The sequence below is a fragment of the Cyprinus carpio genome, chromosome A3 (genome assembly GCF_018340385.1).
Source record: "Cyprinus carpio isolate SPL01 chromosome A3, ASM1834038v1, whole genome shotgun sequence".
NCBI lineage: Eukaryota > Metazoa > Chordata > Actinopteri > Cypriniformes > Cyprinidae > Cyprinus > Cyprinus carpio.
In genome coordinates, this window is record NC_056574.1 from 15078658 (window position 1) to 15105368 (window position 26711).

Here is a 26711-nt window from a genome sequence, read left to right on the forward strand (position 1 = left end):
GTCCAAAAAAGGTGATTATTAAAAACAAATGAACAACAGTTAGTAACAAAATATGTTTTTGTTATGGTTTTGTTTTTATTTTTGAAGCAATGTAATGCACACATCCTCATTCGCCCCATGGAAGAAGACCACTTTGAATCCCATGGGAAAGCATCAGCCCAATGGTAAAAGCCTGAAGGCTCAGGAGATTAAGAGGCATTTTAAATGTGTTGGAAGTGTAACGATGCTTATGGTACTGTTAGAGATGAAAGAATGAGTGTATATTCAGATGGAGATGGGATGGAGTGAACAGGAAGTGTGTGTTGTGTGTGACCGTAAGATGTATTTTCCATAGATATTGAATTACTGGACCGTGGTATGCACTTCCTGTCCTTGAGCCAGACATAGAGGAAGAAACACCACGAGAGAGACACCATAAACACAACAGTACAGGAATGACGCAGGCTGTAGTATAAACACACCCAATCCTGATGCTCATCTGAACACAGGTTAGTAAACACATCTGCCCGTGTGTGGGGTCTGTGTAAACCAGTCTCCACTGCACCTGCAGTATTTTTGTCGTTCTCCAGTGAAGATATCTGAACATCAACTATACATTTACATGGGTAGCAAAATTCTGTACATACAGTAATTAGATTCAAAACAATATATCTTGAATTTATTACACGACTTTCTGGAATAATTGAGCATTGTGCTACTGTATCTGTGCTACTTTCAGGTCTTTCATGTTGCTCCGCAATCTCTCTCTCTCTTTTTTTTTATTTTTATTTTTTTAAGTTCAAATCAGAATTGTTTAATATCTCATGCAGTTTTGCTTCTGAAGTAAATATATCTCACTGTTTCTCTGTTGGACTCAATAGCTTACAATGCATAAGTTGTTAAATGTATTAATAACTTACAGGAGTAAAAAGGAATGTGCAATAGATTCCTATCTTCGAGAATTTGCCACTATGCCTTGAGAACAAAGTAATGATGCTGTGGAAGATGGATGTGGGTGTATATCTGTTTGGACTGACACTGCTAGAATCGAGAGCAGATGTCTCTGTCTGGCAGTGTTTAGGCTGGCACAGAATAAAGTCTGACTGTCAGCATAAAGTCTGGTCCCCTTTCTGTTCTTTTCTAACCGCTCACTAACACAGGAAGAGACAACCAATGAGAGTTCATTTTTTCTTTGTGTGCCATTCATTACTAAACTAATTTTCTTACTACAGTAATTATTCTTAAAACAAGAAAATGTACCTGAAAAGCTAAATTGCTTGATGTAATAAGACTTGTTTTAGAGAATAAATTAAGAGAATATATTTTTATAGAATATATTTTTTCCTTACCCATTGACTGTTTCTTTCCTATTTTAAGCACAAATGTAACACAATTTTGTGAGGTTTGTGCTTAAAATAGGAAAGAAACAGTCAATGGGTAAGGAAAAAAGTATATTCTATAAAAATATATTCTCTTAATTTATTCTCTAAAACAAGTCTTATTACATCAAGCAATTTAGCTTTTCAGGTACATTTTCTTGTTTTAAGAATAATTACTGTAGTAAGAAAATGAATTTTCAGTCTGTTTCATATCAGAACACTTATAGGATATAGCACATGCATTTATAGACTTTCATGGTTATTCTTGTCTTTTTCAGTCTTATCATTACATAGTTTCATTGTACAGAAAAAGCAGCCTGAATTTTCTTTAGAATTTCTCCTTTTATGTGCAGAAGGAAATCATTTAAATTTGAAGTAAAAGTGGGTTTTCATTTGAATGTGAACTATTCATTTAACACCACCATCTCATAATGAAGACCAGCATCCAAAACCCAACAAATGCTGTTTTTTTTTTTGTTTTTTTTTTTAAGCGGAGTAACATTTCACATATACAGTAGCTGTCCTCTCCAGGGAAACTGATTGATTCCAGTTTGTTCTTTACTTTTATGAGATTTTGAGAACTGAATTGAACTACAAAGTGTAACTGAAGGCTAAAGGCTATTATCTTGGCAGAATCAAAGAAGACTCCCAGCATTTAAGGACGGGGAAACATAATTCCTTTTATTCTGTCTGTTCCTGGGCCTGTGGTTGGAAAAGGCTTCTAGAAGAAGAAGGGCATCCTTGTCTCTAGGGTTCGGGTGGAACATGTGAAAGATGATACCCACACACGAACTTCAGCACTAACCAGACTCAAGAGAACAACAGTCCAATAACAACACAAAAACCCCAGTCCCAGAAAACACACACACACACACACACACACACACACACACACATACACACAGAGACACACTGAATCCTGTCAAACACGGAAATGACTGTGGCTTTATTAAAAACTACATTATGGGGACTGCCAAAGTAAAGCAACTGCAAAACCTTCTCCAGAGAAATAATATGATTTGAAGAATAGTTTATGCAAAAATAAAAATTGCATCATTTACTCACCCTCAGGAAATTTTAAACCTCACAGCCTTGTTTTCATTCTGGTCAAAAATTGAACACGGCGCTTCCCTGACTAAAGTCTATTTCATGTCGTCATGTGATAGATTTTTTTGTGTTTAAGTTTTAATACACACACCTGAAAATGAGATTTAAGGTCTGTGGCAGAGGGGAAAATTGTCTTCAGATTATCTTTATAGCAGTGGTTCCCAACCTGGGGAATGCCGAGCTCACTTTAGTTTGGCCACAGTTTGAAGACAAATCACAATAAAATACTAAAATAGTTAGTATTACTGTTTAATATTTTAATTATCATTAAAGTTATGGGTAATAATTTATAATAACTAATAAATAATAAATCATTAACAAACATTATATAATGCTTAATAGATCATTAATTAATATATAGTCACATAGCTAGAAATATGAGATAATGTGATTGTTAATGTTTACTAATGTACATTTTACACATTACCTAATGATTAACAGATCATTATTTAAAGGGGACATCAGATGCCCATTTTCCACAAGTTGGTGTGATTCTTTAGGGTCTTCATGAAATGTCTGCAACATACTTTGGTTAAAATTCCTCAGTGGTAGTGTAAAACAACACCCTTTTACCTTGTCAAAAACAGCTCTGTTCACAGCGACCGTTTTCAGTGCATGTCTCTTTAAATGCTAATGAGCTCTGCTCACCTTGCCCCTCTCTTCTGTGGAAGAGAAAAGGCAATTTGCAAATAATCATAAGAAATATAAAGTGTGATACTTACTTCTTCTGTAATTCCAGCTGGATCACAAACAATGGGTGCTGATCCATCTGTGAGTTTGAACTTTTTAGCAAAACCTGCCTTGAATAGTTCCTCATTCAGAAAGCAGTCTGGAGTAAAATGATTTGTGCAGACATAAACGCATTTAGGAAGATTGGGGGGCTCATTCCCTTCAAAAACAAAAGTAATCCACTGTGTCTTCACCGGCTCAGATATTGGGAGTAAATGATATGTTCATTCTTACATCCAACAACAGAACACCTCAGTTTCTTAGGAGACATTCTTGTCTACACCTGCTGTGGTGTCGAAACAATGGCGGACTGTTTAAAGCTCACTCAGGGCGGGTCTATGCTAAAACGTTAGTGTCTGTCAACAGTCGTGGGAGGGGCCTGTGCAAAAGTGGGTGGGATTTTTATCATTATAGGGTGGTTGTGTACACTGTCAAGACACATTTAAGTTCAAACACCATGTAAAAGTGAATTTTGCATCCGATTTACACTTTATTGTAAATTGAAATGATTACAAATGTCTTTAAACTTTTAATTCATATAATTATTTAAACACTTCTATATATATATATATATATATATATATATATATATATATATATATATATATATATATATATATATATATATATATATATATATATATATATATATATATATATAATTTAAAATCCGACCATCATTGTTAATGTCATTATTTCAGTAATTCTGCTATTGCTGTTTTTATTAAAATCTTAGGCTAGCAATTGACTTAGATTTTTTGTTTGTTTGTTTTGGGGGGTGTTAAAATAGGGGAAAAAAAAGGTTGGGAACGACTGCTTTACAGCATAAATCATGTCAAAAATCATTAGGCTCTTCAAGTGCCTTAGCATTTGCAAATGCAACTTACGTGGTTATGTAAACGCAAAGAAACAAATTAAGGTGTGTGAAAAAAGCTAGTCAGTAACCATGCTGTGTGTATATGTGAAGAATATGCGAACGCCATTTTTGCTTTTTTTTTTTACCAGCTTTCTGGTAATAAACAGTTTTTGGATATGAAAAAAAGAAAAACTAACAAACTAACACAGAAAACTAACAAACTTCCCATAAACTTTGCCATACTGCAATGCATCAGTGCAGATGTTTTGCTCTCCACAATGGTGTCGCGTTTCCTCGCATTTTAACATCAATCCATTGAATGCTTAAATTGACAGAAGCATCTGAATGACTGCCTGAAACTGAACAGCTATCAACAAGACAGAAGTCACACTAATTGTAAGTAGCCCTTATATGGAGAAGTGCACTTGTGTGTGTGTGTTGACGTCACTGAATTTCAGTCAAAGTTGTGCATCACTCAATCGCCGTTTACAGATACCATAAGTATGAATGAGAAGTGCCATAAGCCGTATCCCACCTGTTACAAAAAGTCTGTGACTTCTCTTATAAAACATTTTCTTTTTTTCAGTGTAAACTCTAAAAATAGTTGAATCCAAAACTATTGTTTAGTGTAAAACATGTTGAAGATTAGCCAATGGTCTGTCGATTAATTAAATGATAAGCTGTTTCCTCTAAAGTTGTTTATTCAGTGAAGTGAAGCCTCTCATCCATTGACATCCATTCAAAAAAAAAAAAAAAAAACGGCCTCTGGTCTCCTTTCCCACATACTGCAATAGCGGAAGCATTGGCATTAGACATTATGCTTTTTTGGCTAAAGGTTGCAGGCGTGCCTTCTAGTGGCTTTGGCTAAACTCAGGAAAGTGTGTCCCGAGGATCAGGGTTAAAGATCTATGTGTTATTACATTACACTGCGCTGCATTTCCACTGTTTTTCTATGAAAACATGCAGTGTCTCACACATGCCATAATTCTAAAAGCATGACACTCAATATAAAAGTTCAAATTTTAAAAAGCACATCTTTAGCCTGCATTCTTCCCCCCCATTCCATTACCCTTTGTCTCGTGCTTTTAAACGCAAAAAGCATTCTGTGTGAATGTTCTCTGCATGCTTATTTATAGGGTGAACTGTCCCTTTAATAGTCAGACCCTTGCAGGCCTCCCACACTGGCACTCACATACAGCAACCTGAGATCTCTGTGAAACTTTATAATAAAGCATTAGATTAAACACCATCTCTTCTTTTCTCTCCCCCTCATCTTCTCATTTACTGATGTTTCTAAATCTAATACTTTCTAGGCATCCATCCCAAAGGGCTTCTCAGTTTTAAGAAAGAGCAGATGTGATACAGGATATTGCCATTTTGATAGAAGGAACCATGTGATGCAGCATAGTTTTGAGATCCCTCATAAACTCAAAAGAATGACTTAGCAGCTTTCCAGAAGATGTTGATAAACGGACGTGTTTGGGTGGGTGTTTGTCAGGGGAAAATGAGAGAAGGTAAACACGGACATGTTATCTCAGGAAAGTTTGAACAGCCCATTCACTATTTTTGTGCACAAATAATTCATACTCAAGTTTTTTATATGTGTCATCCTCGAGTTAACGCACACAGAAGAACAGCACAAGTTCAGCTCTGTCTTTTTTTTAATGCTGGTGTGAAGTACGTCCAGTCCTCGCAGAACTCAAAGGAAGCGTGTCTTATTTCTGTGGTGTTCCTCTGAGACAGAGCTTCATCAGCTTTTGTGACAGACCCAAAAAAATAAAAAAAGTTTTGTTGTGTGATACCTCTTGCATGCAGAAAAACATGTTGTTCACCAGTGCTCAAAGAGAGACTTACAGTTGTCTTACATATGGTCACTTTTTTTTTTTATCCCAATAAAACTTGCTTTGTTCGAAACATTTGAACTGAGGAAAGGAAAAAAAAAATAGAAATATTGGTATATTTCTTAATGAATTTTTGGATTTTACATGATAGATTTAAAAAAATGGCAACATTAAAGCTTTTAATTTTTATTTTACTTTATCCGTTGTATTAAGACGTGATTGGCACATGAATGCATTTATAGATTATTATAGTGCAATTCCCACAGTTTCTGTTTTATGTTGAAATTTACTTTTTTTTTTTTTTTTTTTCATAAAATACTACAGTTTTGTTTACTTCAAAATTTCATGTTTAAATCTTTAAACCTTTGCAAAAAAAAAGGCAAGTAACAGAATTAATTGTACACTACAAAAAAGTGGTGAAAAAATAATTTACATTGAAAATTGTTTCTCCACCATTTTCTTACTCTGCTCACCACAACAACATCTCCTTTCCAGAAAAGATTATACATAATTATATACTATAATATACAGTACTGTAACATATAGATTGTAAAATACAATACTACTTATTAACTTTAGATTATTTTCTTCATGTAACAGTGTAACAATGTTCTCTTATGCTATTACACTGGCAGGGAGAAAGCTCATTAAGGTCCAGGTTGGCAGCCAATGGGAACATTAATCACCATAATGAAGCTCAACAAAACAACTATTAACATTATTATCCTTCAATGCAGCACAAAATACTTCTTTTTTTATTTTTAAAGTAATTTGTTATGACAGAAAATAACTTAGAATGTATTAATTTCAAAGTTAAATTCTGAATATTTCATTAAGCGATAGAAAGAAATTACAGTTAAATGATGTAAAATCCTGGCAATATTGATGGGAAAATGGTGTTGGAATTCACTTTGTCTTGATGACAGAGACAGTAAATCTTGAGTAATGTTTAAAGTCTATCCAGTAAGAGTGAGAGAGAAAGTCAGACTGTGAACGAAAGGAATGATTTATCACACCATCCTCTTCTCTCCAGGCCTGACAGCTCTCCCTCCCTTTCAACGCCCCCTTGTTTATCTGGAGTTTGCCTTTCCCCAGCTGATCTGTACTGGATCACTGCATGTCACTATAAACAGAGGTTTTGTTTAGCTAACCGTCCTCATATCCCTCTAATAGTTGTGGCTTGGGAGAATTCTCATGTAATTCATTTTTTCAGGAAGTGTGCAGGTGAGCACATGCAGGGAACACAATCCCGGGTCGTGTTCAGGCAGGCCTGCTTGCTGAGTGCTTCTGTGCTCCCATCACACACCTGCGGAAAACAAGCCTGGCATTCCAAACGATCCATCTGTCTTCCTAGTGAATCACAGAATGACAATAATTATAATTACAGGTGGCAGTGTCAGGTGGCAGTATTGTCCCAGCGCAGTGCCTGATGGGTGTTTGGTCTGAAACAACACATTGACAAACACAAAACGCTTATAAAACGCCACACAAAAAATGACAAGAGCTTCCAAAATTGCAAGCCCTCATCTGATTGTGAATATTACACAGATTTTGAATTTATATTTTAATAATGTCTTTTAATCATAAAAAATGTTTGATTCATTTCCATGATGCGTTAATTAGTTCATGAATTTAACAAATTCTTAATGATTTAAATCGTTTTTTTTTTTTTTTAAAGAGTAAATTATTTTAAATCATAAAATGTATGTATATATTTGTTTCTTCTTATTATTATAAATATTGTCTTATGCATTACGTAAGGAATAATTGACGATGGGCCGCTGAATGAAATGTAATTTTGTGGCACAATCATGGAGCATCCTATTGTTTACTATGTTTATTACCTTGATCAGTATTGTTGTGGGTTTTTGGTTCTTTTGCTGTTGTGCGATTGTGTGTGTATATATATATATATATATATATATATATATATATATATATATATATATATATATACAGTATATAGGTATAAATTATAAATATTACTATATATTAATATATATTGATAGATATCTCTTGCTCATCAAGCTTTACATTTATTTGAGGAAAAATACAACCAAAACCGTAATATTGTAAATATTATTACAACTGCAAATAACTAGTTTTCATATCTATAAGGGGAATTTAAGTAAGTTATTCCAGTTACAATGTGTTTTTTCAGCAAGATTACTTACATCAGTGTCACATTTAACTGTCATAGTCTATGAGCAGGGGTATCTTTAAGCATTATCTTTATACTAGTGTTTTATTTTGCATCTAATATATCTGATGAATAATCAGTAATAAAAATTTATGCATGAAAAAAGAAAAGTTAGAAACAAAAAAACAATTCTCATACTACTATACCTTAATATATTTTCTTTACTATCACTTTTCTATCGTTTTAACACATCCTATTCAGTTGAATAAAAGTTTTCATTTTCTCATTTTCTACGTTTTTTTTTTATTGGGTTTTTTGTTTTAATTTGGTATATTGTAGTATGATTCATTTCTACGAAGCCGCGAGCATGACATGCAAGAAAAAATAGATAAATCGTGTGCACGATTTACTTTTGATTGAGGGGCCACTTTGCTGCACTTTGGTAATGATTCACTATGTTCGTTCCCTCGAAGCAGCAAATCGTTGCACACACAATTTACTAATTCGTTCAGAATCAATTTATGATCATGTGTGGACGATTTATTTATTAGTGTTGTGGAATTAGTTTTTTGTTTGCACAGTGTGGACGACTTAGCAAATCGAGTAAGTAAATTGTATCACAATTAAATTGTGCGCACGATTTAGCCTACTATTTTTTTCCTGCATGCCAGGTGTGAGGCTCCGTAGATTTCAGATATACTCACACAATACATTGCTTTAAAAAAGTGAACTGTGGCCTTTTTTCTGTGTTATTGCACAGCTCTTGGCTAGAATAATCTACAGTATAGGCCAGATTATATGCCAATAGTTTAAATCCTGGCTCTGCAAGACAATGTGTTATTGCACAGCTCTTGGCTAGAATAATCCCTCAGAGAGGCCAATATGAACAGGAATTAAACACCCTTTCCAGATTACAATGTTACAGCTGCCTCAAGAGAGCTCTGTTGCCTGTGTATATTTTATCGTATAAAACTTTACTACCTTTTTCATTACTTGTGTTAGTGACATAATCACAATTATTTATTTACAAAGTAACTAGTTAGATCAATGAGCTGTACACATGAGTTACATTACGACACTGTTTGTTACTTTTATCTGAGGTGTTTACATGGTTGCTATTATGTGAGTTGTACAAGTGAGTGGGGATGATGATATAAGATGAGATGACTGGTGTGATGATAACAGCTGCAGATACATAACACAACCGAATTTACAAAGTGATTTACTAATTCATTCCCTCATGTCTAGAAACGTGCAGCTGATTACAAACTCCATGCGATTTCTCACATAGACATTACTGTTACACGACAATAGAATCGTGTGGACGAACAAAACCGCGAGTAAACAAATTAGTAAATTGTTCGCACAGCTGCCTTTAAATCGGGGAACGAAATATAATTGCTGCTAAAAAGAACATTATTTTTGTTTGCCTGTGTGCCAGGTGTGTGTTTATGCGATTTTATAGGTTAAAAAAAAAACACATTGCTTTCCACATGAACTGTACATTGTTGTTTCTCCTCTATTGCCACCGCTCTTGGCTGGAATAATCGACAGTTAGGCAAGACTTGCCTCTCTGAAAAGCTGGCTGTGCAAGACAAATCAATATATAAGCGTATGTGATTGGCCGAATGCCTCAAGCTGTGACAGGAAATGAAACACCTTTATGTTACGCCTGAGTTGTGATATTCTGTCCGGCCAGAGCCTGTAAGTGCAAAAAACTTTAAAACCTTTTCTTTATAAACGTGATACATAACACATGATTTCTAGTCGTGGTTTCTTTTGGAAGGCAAAAACAAAGTAGTGCACACTTTCTCAACCAAAACAGGGTCACACACCATGCAATGACTGTGAGCGGAGGCCGGAGGCCTAGCCGTGTCGCTCCAGTTTGTGGAGAAAAGTTGCAAGCTTTAAGCCGGCTTCATAGAAAGCAGAGGCTGCGCTTGACAAAACTGTGGAATGCTATTCTACGATAGGAGCGTAACTTGGTCTTGCAGCAACCACATGTGACGACCAAGAGACAAAAACGCCCCATTATAAACACGGTAAAAGCCGATTCTCGTGCGATCCACAAGGCAAAAACAATGTAGTTTCGCTTTCTCGACCAGCACGCGATCAGCATCCAGGAGTGAGCGCGAAGCGGATATTGTCCTCTTTTGAAAGGCTAGACAAAGTAGTTTTCACTTTCACAATTAGAGGCGGGGCGGCTTGCGTCTATACGGCATGGCTGTGGCAACAAAAATACTACAACGAGAATAAAAGGTACGCCTTCTTTCTTTGCGTGAACATCTGGGCGGCGTTATGCAAATCATGGCAGAATATGCCATTGTGCTTGAGGATTTCTTTTTATAATATGCACCAAAAGTTAAACCTGGGAGCTTTTAAGTTTCACCTCCAGTAAAAAATAAATAAGTGGTCCAAAAAAAAAAATACAGATTAAAACAGCCATTAATGGACAAAAATGTAATAATAGTGCATGTCAAAAAATAAATCAAAGTTTGCATTGAACTACTTGAAAAACTATTAAATAAAAGTTCTTGGAGCCTACAGTATATTACTTTACTGATATATGGGTCAAAGATTAATTTTTTTATATTAATTAAATTTATGTTTATGGGTGTGATTTTATATACATAAAAAGCATATTAAATGCAAGTAAAGTGTCTACCTTAATGTTTCAAATAAAATGTCAAATATGGGTGAAATAATGTTCCATCGTCATTCGGCATAACAGATATATTCATGTAGATAGTCTAAGGATTCTGGTTCTAAACATGCCTGACAAGTTTTTTTGGTATATAAAATCTTGTTATAATGAATGACATTTTAGTGGGTGTTACATTTTTATATTAAATAAGTAAATACATAATAAAAATAAACAGGGGACATTGTAATGTACAGAAAAAAAAGCTGTAGGAAATTTTTTCTTTGATTTTTCTTTTCATTTTTGACCTTTATATACAATAATATTATTTGGCTTTGGCTTGCTTAGCTGGGGACACAATTTCTGGCAACATTGTTGACTTGATTGCACAGACACTATTGGAAGAGAACTGAACTGAGCTGGATGATGACATAACTGAATCAACAATAAACTGACTTTAACTGATAAACTGACTGTTTTGTATTGTCCTCTTGCATTATCAGCACACGTTTTTCCTGTTTAACACTGTAAAGCTGCTTTGGCACAATCTGAATTGTATAAAGCGCTATATAAATACAGATGACTTGACTTGATTTTTTAGAAATATAATTATTCCAAACCACATCTAATTTAAGTATTCAGAATTGTTGGGTTTCAGTCACTAGTTTCAATTTGTTGCATCAGAAGTTTGGAAAGACCCTGACTCGGTTGCTTCATGCAACGGTTTGCTTTCAGTGTGACAGAAACTTTGCTGTTATTTTGTGTTGTGTCTGGTTTGAACATCGTTATGTCTCTCGTCTGCTTTTATATGCAACTCTACTCACAGTATTTGATTTTACAGTGCACCATTTGTTAATGTGCTACATTTTGTTTTAATGCTGCAGTCGCATGAACTATTAATGAACACCAGCCCAAACACACAGAACAACACAACAGACTTGCAAGGGTATTGTGATTTAGCTCTCAGACACTACACAAACACATAACTTGCTATCTTTTTTAGTACAAGGCCTTGTCTGCTTCACAGATAAGGTGTTTTATTCATTTAGCTTTAAGTGACTAAGTTATAGACGACAAGCATGTTGTTTCCCTTGAAATTCCTTCCTGTCAGTCTTATCTGCACAGGTGTGGTATGTCTCTCTCTCTCCCTCCCTCCCTCCCTCCCTCTCTCTCGCTCTCTCTCTCTATCTCTCTCTCAGCGACTGTGTGTGGCTCCAAAGGTTGATGTAACATAGTTAACCCAGGTAACCTTGACTGAGGTAGAAAGCCGCCCTAGAGCATAATGTTTAACATGGACACACTAAAATAAACTAATGCCTTGTGTGGCGCCATCTCAGATCAGATAACCCTCCTCATGACTGTTGTGGAGATTACTATATTAACAGCACAAGCTCACCAGTCATGAAGAAGCACCTGTTAGGTGTTTTATTCAAAACTTTTGCAGAAATCTGAGTGCATGATTTTTGGATTCCCAGAGAAGGATGGCTTTTAAAATATTTGTAAAAAAAAAAAAAAAAAAAAAAAAAAAAGGAGCGAGTAGGAGTGAGGTGAACTATAAGTTTGACCTCTTAGACATTTGTGGCCCTGGACCACAAAACCAGTCTTAAGTCGCCGGGGTACATTTGTAGCAATGGCCAAAAATACATTGTATGGGTCAAATTTATTGATTTTTCTTTTATGCCAAAAATCATTAGGATATCAAGTAAAGATTGTGTTCCATGAAGATATTTTGTAGATTTCCTTCTGTAAATATATTAAAACTTAATTTTTGATTAGTAATATGCATTGCTAAGAACTTACTTTGGACAACTTTAAAGGCAATTTTCTCAATATTTAGATTTTTTTTTGCACCCTCAGATTCCAGATTTTCAAATAGTTGTATCTCTGCCAAATATGGGCCGAATAGGAAATTGTCCTAACAAACCATACATCAATGGAAAGCTTATTTATTCAGCTTTCAGATGATGTATAAATCTCAATTTTGAAAAATTCGACTTATGACTGGTTTTGTGGTCTAGGGTCACATTTCACTTCTGGGTTTTCATTTGATCAGCAATTAGCAGGGCTATTATAGTTAAAATAAATAAATAAAATAAAAATAAAATAAACTATTTAAAAAAAAAAAATCGTTTTTTTTTTTCAATACTTAAAATAAATAGATGTTAATTGAAATAAAATATAAAAAGCATTTTATTGCACCTAGTTGCCAAGGCAGCACTTCTTATTTTAATTTAGTTTATCTTTATGTACTACTAAAACTGATATAAAAATGAATAAAAACTATACAGAAATCTCTCTCTCTCTCTCTCTCTCTCTCTCTCTCTCTCTCTCTCTCTTTATATATATATACTTCTATAAATGAACACACAACAAAAACGCACAACACAATTACTAAAACTTTAACTAAATTTAAAATTAAAAATATAAAAATAAACACATTCAAAATATTAATAACGATAATGGTTAATGGATGTTCATTGAGAGCTATCATCTCTATCAGCAGATTCTCGTTTAATTTCTTACCTAACATTTCCTCAAAATGTTTACCTAAATTTTAGTAAACTTTATAAATAATGGTGTGAGTAATAATATTTAACAATATTTATGTTTTTATTGTTTTTTAATCAAATGCAGTCTTAGTGAGCATAAGTGGCTTCTTTAAAAAAAAAAAAGTTAAATCCAGTTTTGAGTTCAGGGGTTTGTAAAATTGGAAATATGATCAGTTTTGGTGGTGTGTAACACGTTTTCATGAAGCCTTCTTGGAGAAAGTGTTTTTATGACATGCACTGAATTTTATCAAAAACTGAGGGACTCCGGAGATGTTTGGAGATGCTTCACTTAGCACTCTAAATAGTCCTAACTGGATGTTCCAAATGATAAAACAGCAAGTGATCCACCTTTTGTTGTGCACATATGCATGTGTGACATGAGGTGTGTTGAAATCTGATTTGTGGAGGTATGCCTCGGTGGGTCTGTCCTCTCAGGTAAGACTTGGCAGGCTCCAGCCAGACAGGTGTGCAGGTGATGTACGTGTCTTAGGGGAACACAGACACAGGAGATCTGCACAGCACATCTGATTCCCATCTTCAGCCCTCACTTCCGCCCTCAGGGGCATCGGAATATTTTGGAACTCGTTGGGGTTGTTTTTTCGCTTGTTGCAGTGCCGTTGACCCCAGCGCAGTCTCAGAGACTGAGATATTTAGTCATCAGTTTTCTCAGACGGCCTAGTTAATGTCTTTCACAGGCTGCAGTCAGAACACATTGTTCTGGTTGGGGAGCGGTAATGACTGCTGCCACTGCATTCTCCACTTTCATTACTGGGATAAATGGAGCAATGCACTCCATATCAGGGAAGGAAACAAGACTGGAACTCCTGAATACAAACAGCCAATTAATTCAAGCTAATTCTATTAGGAATTGAGCCGGCATCACGCAGGGCTGAAGCCATGAGCTGTCGAGCGTGGCGAGAACAGCAGTGATACCGTACAGCGCTTTCATCCAGCTCATTTTGCCAGTGCTGAGGTTTAGCCTTTTCCCAGAGCAGATTAACACCACCGGCATAAGCTGCAGTGAGAGCGTAAATAAAAAATGACAATCATTATATAGCAAAGCATTTGTGGCTTTAAAATTATGAGGTAGTTTCAGTGTTTCTGTGGGTGGAAATGCAGCGATGCCGGTGCAATGTTGCCGGCCTTTTGTTTGCAAGAATTCTTGATAAGGAGGCGATAGGCCTATAATCAAATCCAGGAAGGTATGTCCTACATCCGATTGCTGTCTCAGGTATGAAGCGCTCACGTCTGGCCAGACTGAAGTGAAGCAAACCTACGTGGGAGAACACATGCAAGAGACATCCTTCATCACACTCGATTCTTATCTCTAGACATCACTTTTATTTATAAGGGCAGCTATTTTTGAATGTTTGTTCCCATAATTTCTGATCAATCTCAATCCCTTGAACCATGTGTTGGTCAAAGAAGCAAATTGGGTAATCTTTATTTTCTTTCATAACGAGGGGTAAAAGGTCTAAAGTATTTCACAGGCTGCTATTAGGATTCAGTGAGGCAGATCAAAATTTTCAGAGGCTAGCCAAAATCTACTGTTGTGGAAAAAGAGAGAGAGTGCAAAAAAAAAAAAAAAAAAAAAAAAGACATGAAAGGACTCAAGTGCAGAGAAAGAATGCATTTAAAGTCAACATGAAATCAGAGTAACACATGTACTGTATTTACCCTTGTAAACAGATAAAGTCCCACTTTTTTTCTTGTGGAAAGTTTCACTTACAGATCCAACAGATTTATTGATGTGAAATCCTTATGATATTGTCAGTTTCAGTTTTACGCTGACGTTAACAGAGATGACTGAATGCACAGCGCTTTGCCTTAAAATTGGCATGAAACTTAAAGGGATAGTTCACCCAAAAATCAAAATTATGTCATTAATGACTCACCCTCATGTCGTTCCAAACCCGTGAGACCTCCGTTCATCTTCGGAACACAGTATAAGATATTTTAGATTTAGTCCAAGAGCTTTATGTCCCTCCATTGAGAATGTATGTACGGTATACTGTCCACGTCCAGAAAGGTAATAAAAACATCTTCAAGTAGTCCATGTGACATCAGAGGGTGCGTTAGAATTTTTTGAAGCATCGAAAATACATTTTGGTCCAAAAATATCAAAACTACGACTTTATTCAGCATTGACTTCTCTCCCGGGTCTGTTATGAGCACGTTCACAGCACATCCGGTTCGCGAACGAATCACTCGATGTAACTGGATCTTCTTGAACCAGTTCACCAAATCGAACAGAATCGTTTGAAAACGGTTCGCGTCTACAATAAGCATTAATCCACAAATGACTTAAGCTGTTAACTTTTTTTTAACATGGCTGACACTCCCTCTGAGTTCAAATAAATCAATATCCCGGAGTAATTCATTTACTCAAACAGTACACTGACTGAACCGAGCCAGATAACGAACGAAACATTGACTTTTTATCGTGTCTGGAACTGGTTGTGTGTTTTATCGGATCACCGGTAGTGATGGGAAGTTCTGTTCTTCTCTGCGAAGTTCTTTCGGACAGTTTGATTCAATAAACCCGGTTGCCAAAAACGGTTCACCAGTTCCTTTTGCGCTCGACGTAATGACTTCATTGGCGATGATTGCCCTTGATTCAAGCCTTCGTTTTACCCGCGCTCATAACATTAGCACAGAATCAGTTCAGATCAATCACCAAAAGAACCAGTTCAGTTCAGACGAGCTGTGTGTCAGTCTGCTTCACGCATGCGCCAGTATCATCAGCTCCTAGGTTCTCGAATTGGACGCGTCCGACAGAAACGGTTCTTGACTCGAGAACGAGTATTTGTTTTTTTTGTTGCACTAAAAAACAATTTTCACTCAGAAATTGCTAGCAAATTTCACAATTAACAAAAGCTCTCACTGGAACTCAGAGGGAGTGTCCAGCCATGTTAAAAAAGTTAACAGCTTAAGTCATTTGTGGATTAATGCTTTATTGTTGACGCGAACCGTTTCAAACGATTCTGTTCGATTTGGTGAACTGGTTCAAGAAGATCCGGTTACATCGAGTGATTTCGTTTCGCGAACCGGATGTGCTGTGAACGCGCTCATAACAGACCCGGTTTAATGCTGAACAAAGTCGTAGTTTTTGATATTTTTGGACCAAAATGTATTTTCGATGCTTCAAAAAATTCTAACGGACCCTCTGATGTCACATGGACTACTTTGAAGATGTTTTTATTACCTTTCTGGACGTGGACAGTATACCGTACTTACATTCTCAATGGAGGGACAGAAAGCTCTCGGACTAAATCTAAAATATCTTATACTGTGTTCCGAAGATGAACGGAGGTCTCACGGGTTTGGAACGACATGAGGGTGAGTCATTAATGACATAATTTTGATTTTTGGGTGAACTATCCCTTTAAAGCCGGTTGCCACCAATTTTAGAAGCAGAGAAGAATGTCCTAGTCTAGCATTTGCCATCTAGTCATGGCCAATATACTTGCTTGTCAAAAACCATGTGTACTTGATTTTGGCAACAAAAAAAAAAAAAAACAAAAAAAAAATTAATAATATGGTGACCATATGTAAAGCCACAATACCAACTTTGACGTGCAGTGGGTTTTTCTCACTTCCTGAAAGGTAGCGGGTTTGGACATACATTATGAGGTTTCCATCTGACAGTGATGATATTCACAGATAAGGCATTCACAGTAAGACCAGCAACATGTATTGAGAAAATAAATGAGTTTAATATTTCACTGACCTTCATTTTTCCCAGGGGTCTTGGGTTTCATACTGACACCTGTTGGTATGGATGTATGAAGATTTTGTTTATTAAAAACTGCCATGTTCCAGCAGAGCTTTTATTCCTTTTTATTGATTCATATATATTAATCATACTACAAACTTCAAAAATGGAGGTTCTTGCACTTAATAAAAATGGTGACTGGTGCAGGGAGGCTGTGTGTTGCATTCCATTGGTCTGCTGTGGACGGTGCAGCTGTTTCCTGGATGGACGGCTTTTTTGCTGTGGTGGCTGTGGCCAGCATGCTCATTTTATCTCTCCAGCTGGCACATTTTAGTTTTCCATTCATAATCATTCTGTTTGGACTGATGGATCGCACACATGCTGATCCATAGCATCACTCTGGACTCGGGACTGTTGACTCAGACTCTGTGCACCTTTAAAAACATCGTATTCAACATCAATTTTGCAGCATTTACTATCTTTATGAATAAATGTCTTTGGTTTTATTTCGCACAAATCAAGAAGTTATAAAAAAAGTTTTCATATTCTTTCATTGAAATGTAATAGCATTCTTCACGTCTGAAATGACACTTTTCTGCTGACAGAACAAAAGCCTACATTTGCAAGAAAAAATAATTATTATCCACTAATATTACAGCCTACTTTTTACCATTCAGTCAGACTCCTTGTGAATAAAACCACATCCTATCCTAAATAATTTCTTGCTAAATACTTTTATACATCATATTACAGAAGTTAATGTCATGAAATACAGTTCCTAACCGATTTTATGCCTGTAATCTGATGTATTTCTGAGAAACATGTAGGATGATACCTGATTTTATCTGCTGGGAATTGATTGGGGCTTGAATGGAAGGTTTGAGGAAAGGGGAGGGGCTAAAATGAAAGGCCTTGGTGACATCAGCAGAAAAGGAAAGTTGTTTCAGTTATATTCTGAATAAAGATTACAAAGAAACTTTTTTTAAATTAAATAATGTTAATGTTATTAACAAATATTTAAACATTTTATGTGGATATTCTAAATTATCATGCTTGCTTTCAGTGTTTTGTGAATACCGTGTCATGTTGTCTTAAAAGTAGCTGGGAGTTTTATGTACAGGAAGATTCTGGCTTAGTGCTATTGATTCCGGGCTGCAGGATTGTGGGGCAGAGCGAAGGCCGTTGGAAAAGTCCCAATGGTAAGCTGAGCGAAGTACATTATGTAAAAGAGCAGGGCCATACATTATGGATCATGCATACTACACGTCAGGTATGAAATATGTTCTCTGGTAACAACATTGTGAAACAAAACAGCCCCCAAACCACGGTCACATTCCTTCCCACCCCAGCGCCCCACATCCCGAGCCCCGACACCTCCCTGCGCCACACCAGCAGCCAACCGCAGAGCCCCGCCCCCCTCTCGCCCCTCATTCCGTACCTCCACTCATGCCTTTACTGCTACTCGCTCCATCTGTGTCACTCTCTCTCTCTCTCTCAATTGCTTTATCTCTCCTTTGCTCGCTCTGATCTTGGCTGCCTTTTATTCTGCTCACTGCGTCTGGAAGAAGAAAAAAAGAGAAGGAAAAGTAAAGCCTCCTCCTCTTCTTCCAGCACTTTGCCAGCTTCTATCTGGCCAGGAATCACAGTGGTAGCATGACCCCAGAAACAGTCAATGCACTCCACTGCACTCAAAAAGAGAGAAAGAGAGAAGGAGGGAGGGAAATGAGGGGCTGAGAGAGAACTGGAGGAATTGGATGTCTAATGTTAAACTAGTTTTCTCAAAGAACTGCTCTTTGTATTGACATAACTGTTTCATTATTTCTGCACTCTAACATCTTGAGTTTAAGTTTAAGGCTTAAACTTTTGTCTGATAAAGCAATGAGCCACGAGAGACTTTAGAACAGATGTGGGTAGTGTTCAGAGGCCAGTGTTTCCAGGTCTGTTTGTGAGTCAGCCTTGTATTGCTTGTTTTGTATTATTTTGTGGTACTCAAGGGGTCAAGGTTTGGCTTTAGCATTTGCAGTACAAGCCCCTGCTTGTAGATGTAGTAGCTATGCTATCTGGCAGCAAACATCTTTTTTTTTCTCCATTGAAAGGCATTCAGATATAGCCATGTATTCTAGAGAAATAGATTTCCAAAAGTTTGGGGTTGATTAGATTTTTGATAAGATGTTTCTGATACTCACCAAGGCTGTATTTATTTGATCAAAAATATAATAAAAACAGAAATATTGTGAAATATTTATTGCAATTTAAAATAACAGCTTACTATTTTTATATATTTTAAAATGTAATTTATTCAAGTAATGCAAGCTGAATTTTCAGCATCATTACTCCAGTCTTCAGTGTCACATGATCCTTCAGTAATCATTCTAATATGCTGATTTGCTACTTAATATTTTTGTAGAAATTGATCAATTTCTTCCAGAAATTTTTGATGAATAAAAAGTTCACAATAACAGCATTTATTTTAAATAGAAATATTTTGTAACATTTTAAATCTCTCTACTGTCACTTTTTTAAGTGCAATTTTATTTATGTTTTTTTTTTTTTTTTGGCTCTTAGAATTATATTAATCTTTTATATTTTATAATCATATTTAATCTATTACTAAACTAGTTGGAAAAAAGAATATGGATAAAAGTTTTTAACTTAAAATTAATAATATTTTAGTAAAAGATCCATTAACTATAGCTACTAATTTTGATACATATTTTTTTATAATTCATTTGATGAAATAACCCAGATTTTTACCTTAAAAGATATTACTTATAGACCTATTAATTGTGCCCAACCTATTTTTCAAATAGAGGAAGTAACTGAATTAGGAGTAGCTAATATTATTGACACATTAAAAAGCTCTAAAGCAAAGGATGCCTATGGGAAACAAATGTTTTTTTTTTTTTTTTTTTTTTTTTAACAAAGATAACAAAGATTCCTTAATAGGCCCTAAAACACATATGGTGAATTTTCCTTTAGGCAAGCAGTTGGTCTGTCAGCTTGGAAGGTTGGGTTTTCTGTGGGTTTTCACAGTAATTGTTCAACAGAATCAGCTAATTGTCTGTTTGTTGAGAAAGTCAAATGCTTATTAGATAAGAGTATGTGTGTTGGTGCTGTCTTCTTAGATTTAAGGAAGGCATTTGACACTGTTGACCATCAGGTTCTTTTTTTCGGGAGAGTCTATAATTTGGATAAAATCATATCTTCCAAATAAAAAACAATGTCTGTGTATTGATGGTACAAGGTTTTCATACATTGCTTGTCCCAAGGGGGTTCCACAAGGCTCCATCTTGGGACCAATTTTATTTTCTCTTTATATTAATGATTTACCTGGAGTATGTAAATATGTAAATGTTCAGTTGTATGCAGATGATGTAGTAATTTTTACCCATGCGAATAACTTAGAAAAAGCTTTGATTACTTTGACTTCTGCTATGACCAATGTTCAGGAATGGCTTACCAAATCAGATTTATTATTGAACACACACACACAAAAAAAAAAAAAAAGCTTTGTGTATGATTTTTTGTGTATGATGTTTGTAAAGATGACAGTTTATATGGTATTTTTTAAGGTATTCTTGAAAGGGGAGGAGCTTGAAATTGTTAAATAGTTTACACACCTTGGGGTAACTTTGTATTCTGCTTTAACTTTTAGAAGTCATGTGAAAAAGTTGTCTAATATTGTAAAGTTGAATTTAAAGAATTTTATGTATATTAGGCCATTTTTGACAGTTGGTACTGCTAGGCTATATTTATACTTAATGATTTTTTTCTCATATTGACTATTGTTTTAATAGTTGGTCATTTATAAGTGGCACAACTCTAAAGACAATAGAATCATTGTATAAGGAGGCAATTAAAGTGTCATTTCATTACTGTAATTTTCTAAATAAAAAAAAAAAAAAAAAAAATTGAAATTTGTACAAATTTTAAATATGCATTTTATTTATGAGGTCTTGAATGGACCTGCTCCCCCTACATTAAATTAATTTATAAAACCAAGGACATATTGAAGTATTGGTACTAGGCCTATTATTAGAGGGGACTGTGAGGTCCCATATAGGCGAACATCTTTTGGACAGAAAGTATTATCTGTAATAGGGAGTAAATACTGGAATAGCTTACCGCAGTCAATAAGACAATGCTCCACCTTTAAAGATCATTTCAAAAACTGGCTTATGACAAATCAGTTGTGTAAACATTTTACTTAGAAATTTTAAAACATATTTTATGTACTGTTATATGTGTATTTGAGTCTGTATCCTTTTGTGTACCTGCCTAGGGACTGCGGATGTAAATTAGCAATGTTGCTATAATCCGGCTTGTTTACATTGTATTACTACAAATGTTCATTAACATGCATTGTATCAAATAAATAATAAACAATAAGAATTGAGCAGCAGACTTATGTTTGTCTATGTTTGCTGCTTTTGTGGTCACATAAAAATGGTGGAGAACTGTGAGCCGGGCAACTCTTGTCAAGTGTAAGTGCTATATGTACATAGATGTGTATATGTAGATGCCTCATTAGCGATTGTTTCTGTGGGCCACTATACGTAAGCCATCCACCATATTGGAAAGTTCAACTTGACTTCAGTGAATATGAAGATGCCACAATCCTTACATACTGTATCTATGGTTCCGCCCCTCTCTCACATTGTCACCTGTGAAAGGTTATCCCGTTTCTTCAGGAATTTAAATCCCAATGGTTTTTACAACCATCGGCTGTGCAGGATTGTGGCATCTTCGAATATTAATTGATTATCATGGTGAATGATGTCTAGTTGACCGTTGCAAGATGGCGGACGTGTCTACATGCTTGGAACTGTCGAATGAGTCATCTACCTAAATATATCTATGAAAATGTACTTAAACTTTGAGTAATTTTTTTCCATGGTTGTAATAAGCATCACAGGTCAAAGAAAATTTAAATCAAATGCTAGAAAATGTTTTTATGCTGCACTCCTGCATAACTACAGAACTCCAATGGTCGAGAAGTACATCTGGTGCATCTAATGCAACGCGCAGTACAATGGCAATTGTTATACAAATATCAGTGTTCTAGCAGTATACTTGTAAGTGTACTGTTTCAATACTCCTTGGGACTAAATTGGCCCACTTTCTAGTATATAAAAGCAAACTTTGAGTACACAACTAGTTTACCTCTATGTTTGTAGTTTGTACTGCAATTATACTAAAAGTGAACTTATAGGTATACTGATAGTTTACTAATTAAATACTTTGTACACTTTGAAGTATAGTCTCAGTAAACTACTATACTGCAAGTATACGCATAAGTTTTCTTTAAGTGAACTTTACATCATACTTTAAGTTTACTATGTCCCTATTTAGGTTTTAATTTGTTTATATTTTGTTATATGGATATCTGAACATACAAAACATCCAAAGAAAAGAACAGGGTATCTGCTTGTAAACAAAAACATTTTATTCTGTTTTCTTTCATTCTTTTTTTGTAGACTTTTATTTCGGTATTTTGTTTAAAACACCTGAAAATAAAGAAATAACATTTTGAACACATAAGCTGAAAAAAGACTATGAATTAGATTCCGAATGATAATCAAAACATAGATGGAGTTGATCAACACCCCAAAGCTTGACTGTAATTATTACCTCTTCATCGGTTCGGCCTTTTTACTCCATAACGTTACAGTTTTGATGCTGTTTCATGTCAGATGATCGTGTTAGATTACATGTGTTGGTATCTGTTGTTTCTTTTTTTCTTCTTCACTTGTGTTTTTTGGGAAATTCTGTGCAGAAGATGTGTACTAGTGCCCTCTATCTAATAATGAAAATACAAATTCTAGGAGCACAATATACTGTAGCTCAAATATATTTAGACTTTTTGTAAGTATGAGTCAAGTATACTTAAATGTCATATTAAGTATATTTTTGAGGAGTACATAAAGCCCATTTCTGAGAAGTACATAAAAAGTAAACTAAAAGCATACTTTCCTATTTTTAGTTTAAAAGAAGTATACTAAAAGCACACTTGAATAAACTTCTTTTTCGTAAGGGTAAAGACACCAAGATTCAGTAAATTAACATTTACACAAATGCATTAATTAATAATAATTCTGCCGCCAGCTAATATAGTTCATTAGTGAATATGTAATATTGTTCTTTAGGCTGCTACAGTTGCAGAGCAACATGACAATTTACTGTGTTAATTTATAATCCAACTGATGCACAGTCACAGATGTGTATATCAGCTTTTTTACAGCAGCTTTACTCATCAGGGTTATGTATATTAATGTGTGTGGGTGGATGTGCACTTTTGTTCTGTCATTATAGAAGAGATGGAAAGATACAAAGGTTGAACATTCATTTTATTGGTTTGGTTTAATAATACAGTGGTTATTTCAGCCATACAGGCTTTTCACAGGGGAAACCAACAAATGAAATGAAACTAGATAAGTAGAATATAGCTTTCTGACAATCTGTGGCTCAGTCACTAGTCTCTTTAACAATTAGCAACAATAACTCTGCGTACCTGATCAACACAAACAATAAAAAACATATATAAACACATAAAACAAGAACCGATGCTAATACTTCTGATGATCTGGATCTGTTTATAAAATGATTTTATTTACATTCATTCTGAATAATTATAATTTGGGGAAAAAAATAACACAAAGACGAACACAAATGGCACTGACCGCAGGAAGAAAGTAAAACACTGATTAAAGAAGACAAAATATAAAATATTATCTGTAGTAATTAGACGATTCCATAGTGTAATTCAAGTGCTATGAGTAGTAAAGGATACACAGGTATAGACCCCCTGTCCACTGAGCATTTAGGGCAAGATTCAAGCCCTCATTATGCAGAGGGGAGGGGGGCGGTTGAGGAGGTTGTTGGCTCAATCCTCCTTTCAGTCTCACTCATGCAGTGAAAGTGGTTAGTACAAACATGGAGTTTAACCCACCTTAATACAATACAAGCTTAATAGCATTAGCATCAAATCTGTGCTTTTATAAACAGAGGGTGTCTACAATCAGCACCGCTATGATTGTGCAACAGCGCACCAGAACAGTGGTCTAGCCAGGTCCAATAGCAAACACAAGGGGGTGTGGTCTAAGGCCGAAGCGTTGTTTCGATTGGTCCATTTTTGTCCAATGGAAATTCATTAGACTGGGCCTCCAACAGTCAACATGAGCCGAAAAGCTTGTCATGTTGAGTTCCATATGAAGTCAAATCACTTTAACACTGTGACGTGTGAATCTTTGAGCCTGGACTACAAGTGACAAATTATATAACAACAATTATTAGCAGCTTCAACTATAACATATTTCAAAAATATAAAGGATAAACTTTTTTATATAAAAATATCATTTATCTATGGAGGGCTGATACTTTGTGGACGGGTTGGTTGAAGTGTTAGACATGTATGTGTGTGTAAATATATATATATATATATATATATATATATATATATATATATATATATATATATATATATATATATATAAATATATATCTGTTCTTCTCTCAGAGTGCGCAGGAAATGGTTCTCTGTCAAGACATGAGTATGTTTTAACATTCTTTGTCCCAATCACGTTCTTCACTCGATCACTCCCATTTTCACTCTCTCGTGTCTCTTAGGTGTCTCTGTTAGCAGACGGTCTGCTGGCTGGACAGGGGACTCTCCAGAGACAAGCTTGTTGGAGACATGTCTGGACGAGACATCTTAAACATGGACGAGATATAAAAGGCCTGTAACCGCACAAAGAAAATGTTAAAGTGAGCAGACAAAAAGCACCTTACACGCCCAGCATCATAATAATGGTAATCTAGAGCATGTGGCAACGTGATTCTTACCACCCAGTACGCGGTCAGTCCACCCTGCAAGAAGCCGGTCAGGACGTCAGTGGGGTGATGGCGGTAGTCTGAAATGCGAGAGAGTCCTGTGTACACTGCTAACATCACCAACATGAACTGCAGCAACGGTCGCAGGAGCCGTGCCCCTCGCCATGACAACCTTGCCTGCAGGTAGAACTGCACAAACACAGGAAGTTTGAAGAATGATTAACTTATGAGCTGATAAAAGAGTGTACGGACTGATAAATAAAGCTTACTGTGTGAGTGAGTGTGTTTGACCTAGCTAAACTTTTGTTGACACATTTCCTGAAAAATCACACAATTCAGAAGTTAGCTAAATCTGGTAAATCTGATAAACCATCTTTAAAAGACTAAATAATGTGCTTATTTTAGTTCAAAGATGCCAATAGCGTTAGTCTGTTATAATAAATAGCCTAAGAAAAAATCCTGCATCAAATATAAATTCGCTCAATCTATTTTCTAAATGCATGTTAGTGATCTTTCATTACCTTTGAATTAGCTTACTTGAGAGACAATATTATTTAGGTCTACTGTAGTTATCTATTTTCTGTATCTCCACCCTGGCAGTGGAAGATGGTTTTAAAAAGGTTATTTTCCCAAATCTAGCGAGCTACACAAATCTATTGAGCATCACGAAAACACTCTTCACAAGAAGTCTGTTCCAAAAGTTAAGGAGCATAATTATGTTTTCTTGTATCTGTCAAATTCCAAGGCAATAAAGTGGACAATGCCAGAATATACTGTGAAAAGCTTCATCCAAGATGAGAGAATTGTTGCTAAAAATGCTTTTTGATCATTTATGGGTTGTGTCAGAGTTTCGCTAGCAGTTTTTGAGAGTAGACTGAGTTGGTCTTGCATCCTGGAAATAGCTGCCTAGAGGTGTTGCAAATATGGCCGACAAGTTAACTAACTTTCCTTGAAATGTACTTCAGTGCTTGTGTTACATTACACAGACTGTTCCAAATCATCACTTTTGAGGCTACATTTCATTTAGGATGAACAGAGCCATATGGTAAAAAAAAAAAAAGTTAGCATATTAATAATACCACCCTGCCAAGCTAGTTTAGCGACACAACAAATATTAGGGAGATGTATTGGGGTCAGCGGGTATTGGCTGTGCATGAAGTTTATCGACATTGATGTCACACGAGGGACCGTGAAACATTCCAGAAATTAAGGGCCCTGGTACCCCTCCCATCAGCCCCATCACAGGTGTTTGGCTTCCTGCAGTAAAGCCTGGAGCAGCTGGCGCTTAGAGCCAAAGCATGTGGCTGCAGGTCAGGCATGCAAGGCAGGGCCGAGCCTGAACAGTGCAGCCATTAGCCAGGAAGGAAAGAAAAAACAGGCAGAGAGGACAAAGAGCCTGGCATGGCTTTTCTATAGGCTTTTCCCTCGCTCTGTTCATGTTCTCTCTCTCTCTTGCTCTCTAATAAGAGCTGAAGAGCTCTCCCGCTTTTCGAGCAGCCAGAGGCCTGTGAATTGAATCAGATGAATGGTAGAAAATAGCTTGTTTTTACACAGCGGAGAATATTCTTCCCTCCGTTCTAAATGTGATTGGCACACAAGGCAGGGTAAATTCTGATAAGGTTTGTGGGGCAGCTGAGTGAAAGAGAAATGTAAATGCTATTGAATGTCATGCTTTATGATCGTTTGCAAGCGTTTTGTCATTTTTCCCCTTTTTGTGCCCCTTCCCCAGGCCATAACAGTGAGTGAGAGAGAGGTTTAACTGAAAGAAGCCTGTCTATCTCTCAGCAGGCCAAAGCTCCCCCCCTCCCGGACCCAACCCAGAACTAAACAAGGCCTCCTCTGTCTTCAGCTAGCTTTCACTTGCTCTCCCTCTCTCCGCTCATCTATTCATCAGGCCTCTGGAGAACATTCCCTCTTTCACTCAATTCTTTCTTTTCTGCTTGAA

At 35.9% G+C, this 26711-nt stretch overlaps 1 protein-coding gene across 1 annotated transcript in view; it reads right to left on the reverse strand.

Annotated features, from left to right (window-relative positions):
• Nucleotides 1-23266: 23266 nt before the first annotated feature.
• LOC109113359 (phospholipid phosphatase 3-like) overlaps nucleotides 23267-26711 on the reverse strand; it is a 33168-nt gene continuing 29723 nt past the window's right edge. Inside the window, exons 5-6 of the mRNA XM_019126148.2 lie at nucleotides 24779-24955; nucleotides 23267-24673 (exon numbers count right to left, since the gene is read on the reverse strand). Coding sequence (XP_018981693.1) covers nucleotides 24572-24673; nucleotides 24779-24955 — 279 coding nt within the window. The 3' untranslated portion in view covers nucleotides 23267-24571. The remainder of the gene's footprint in view (nucleotides 24674-24778; nucleotides 24956-26711) is intronic.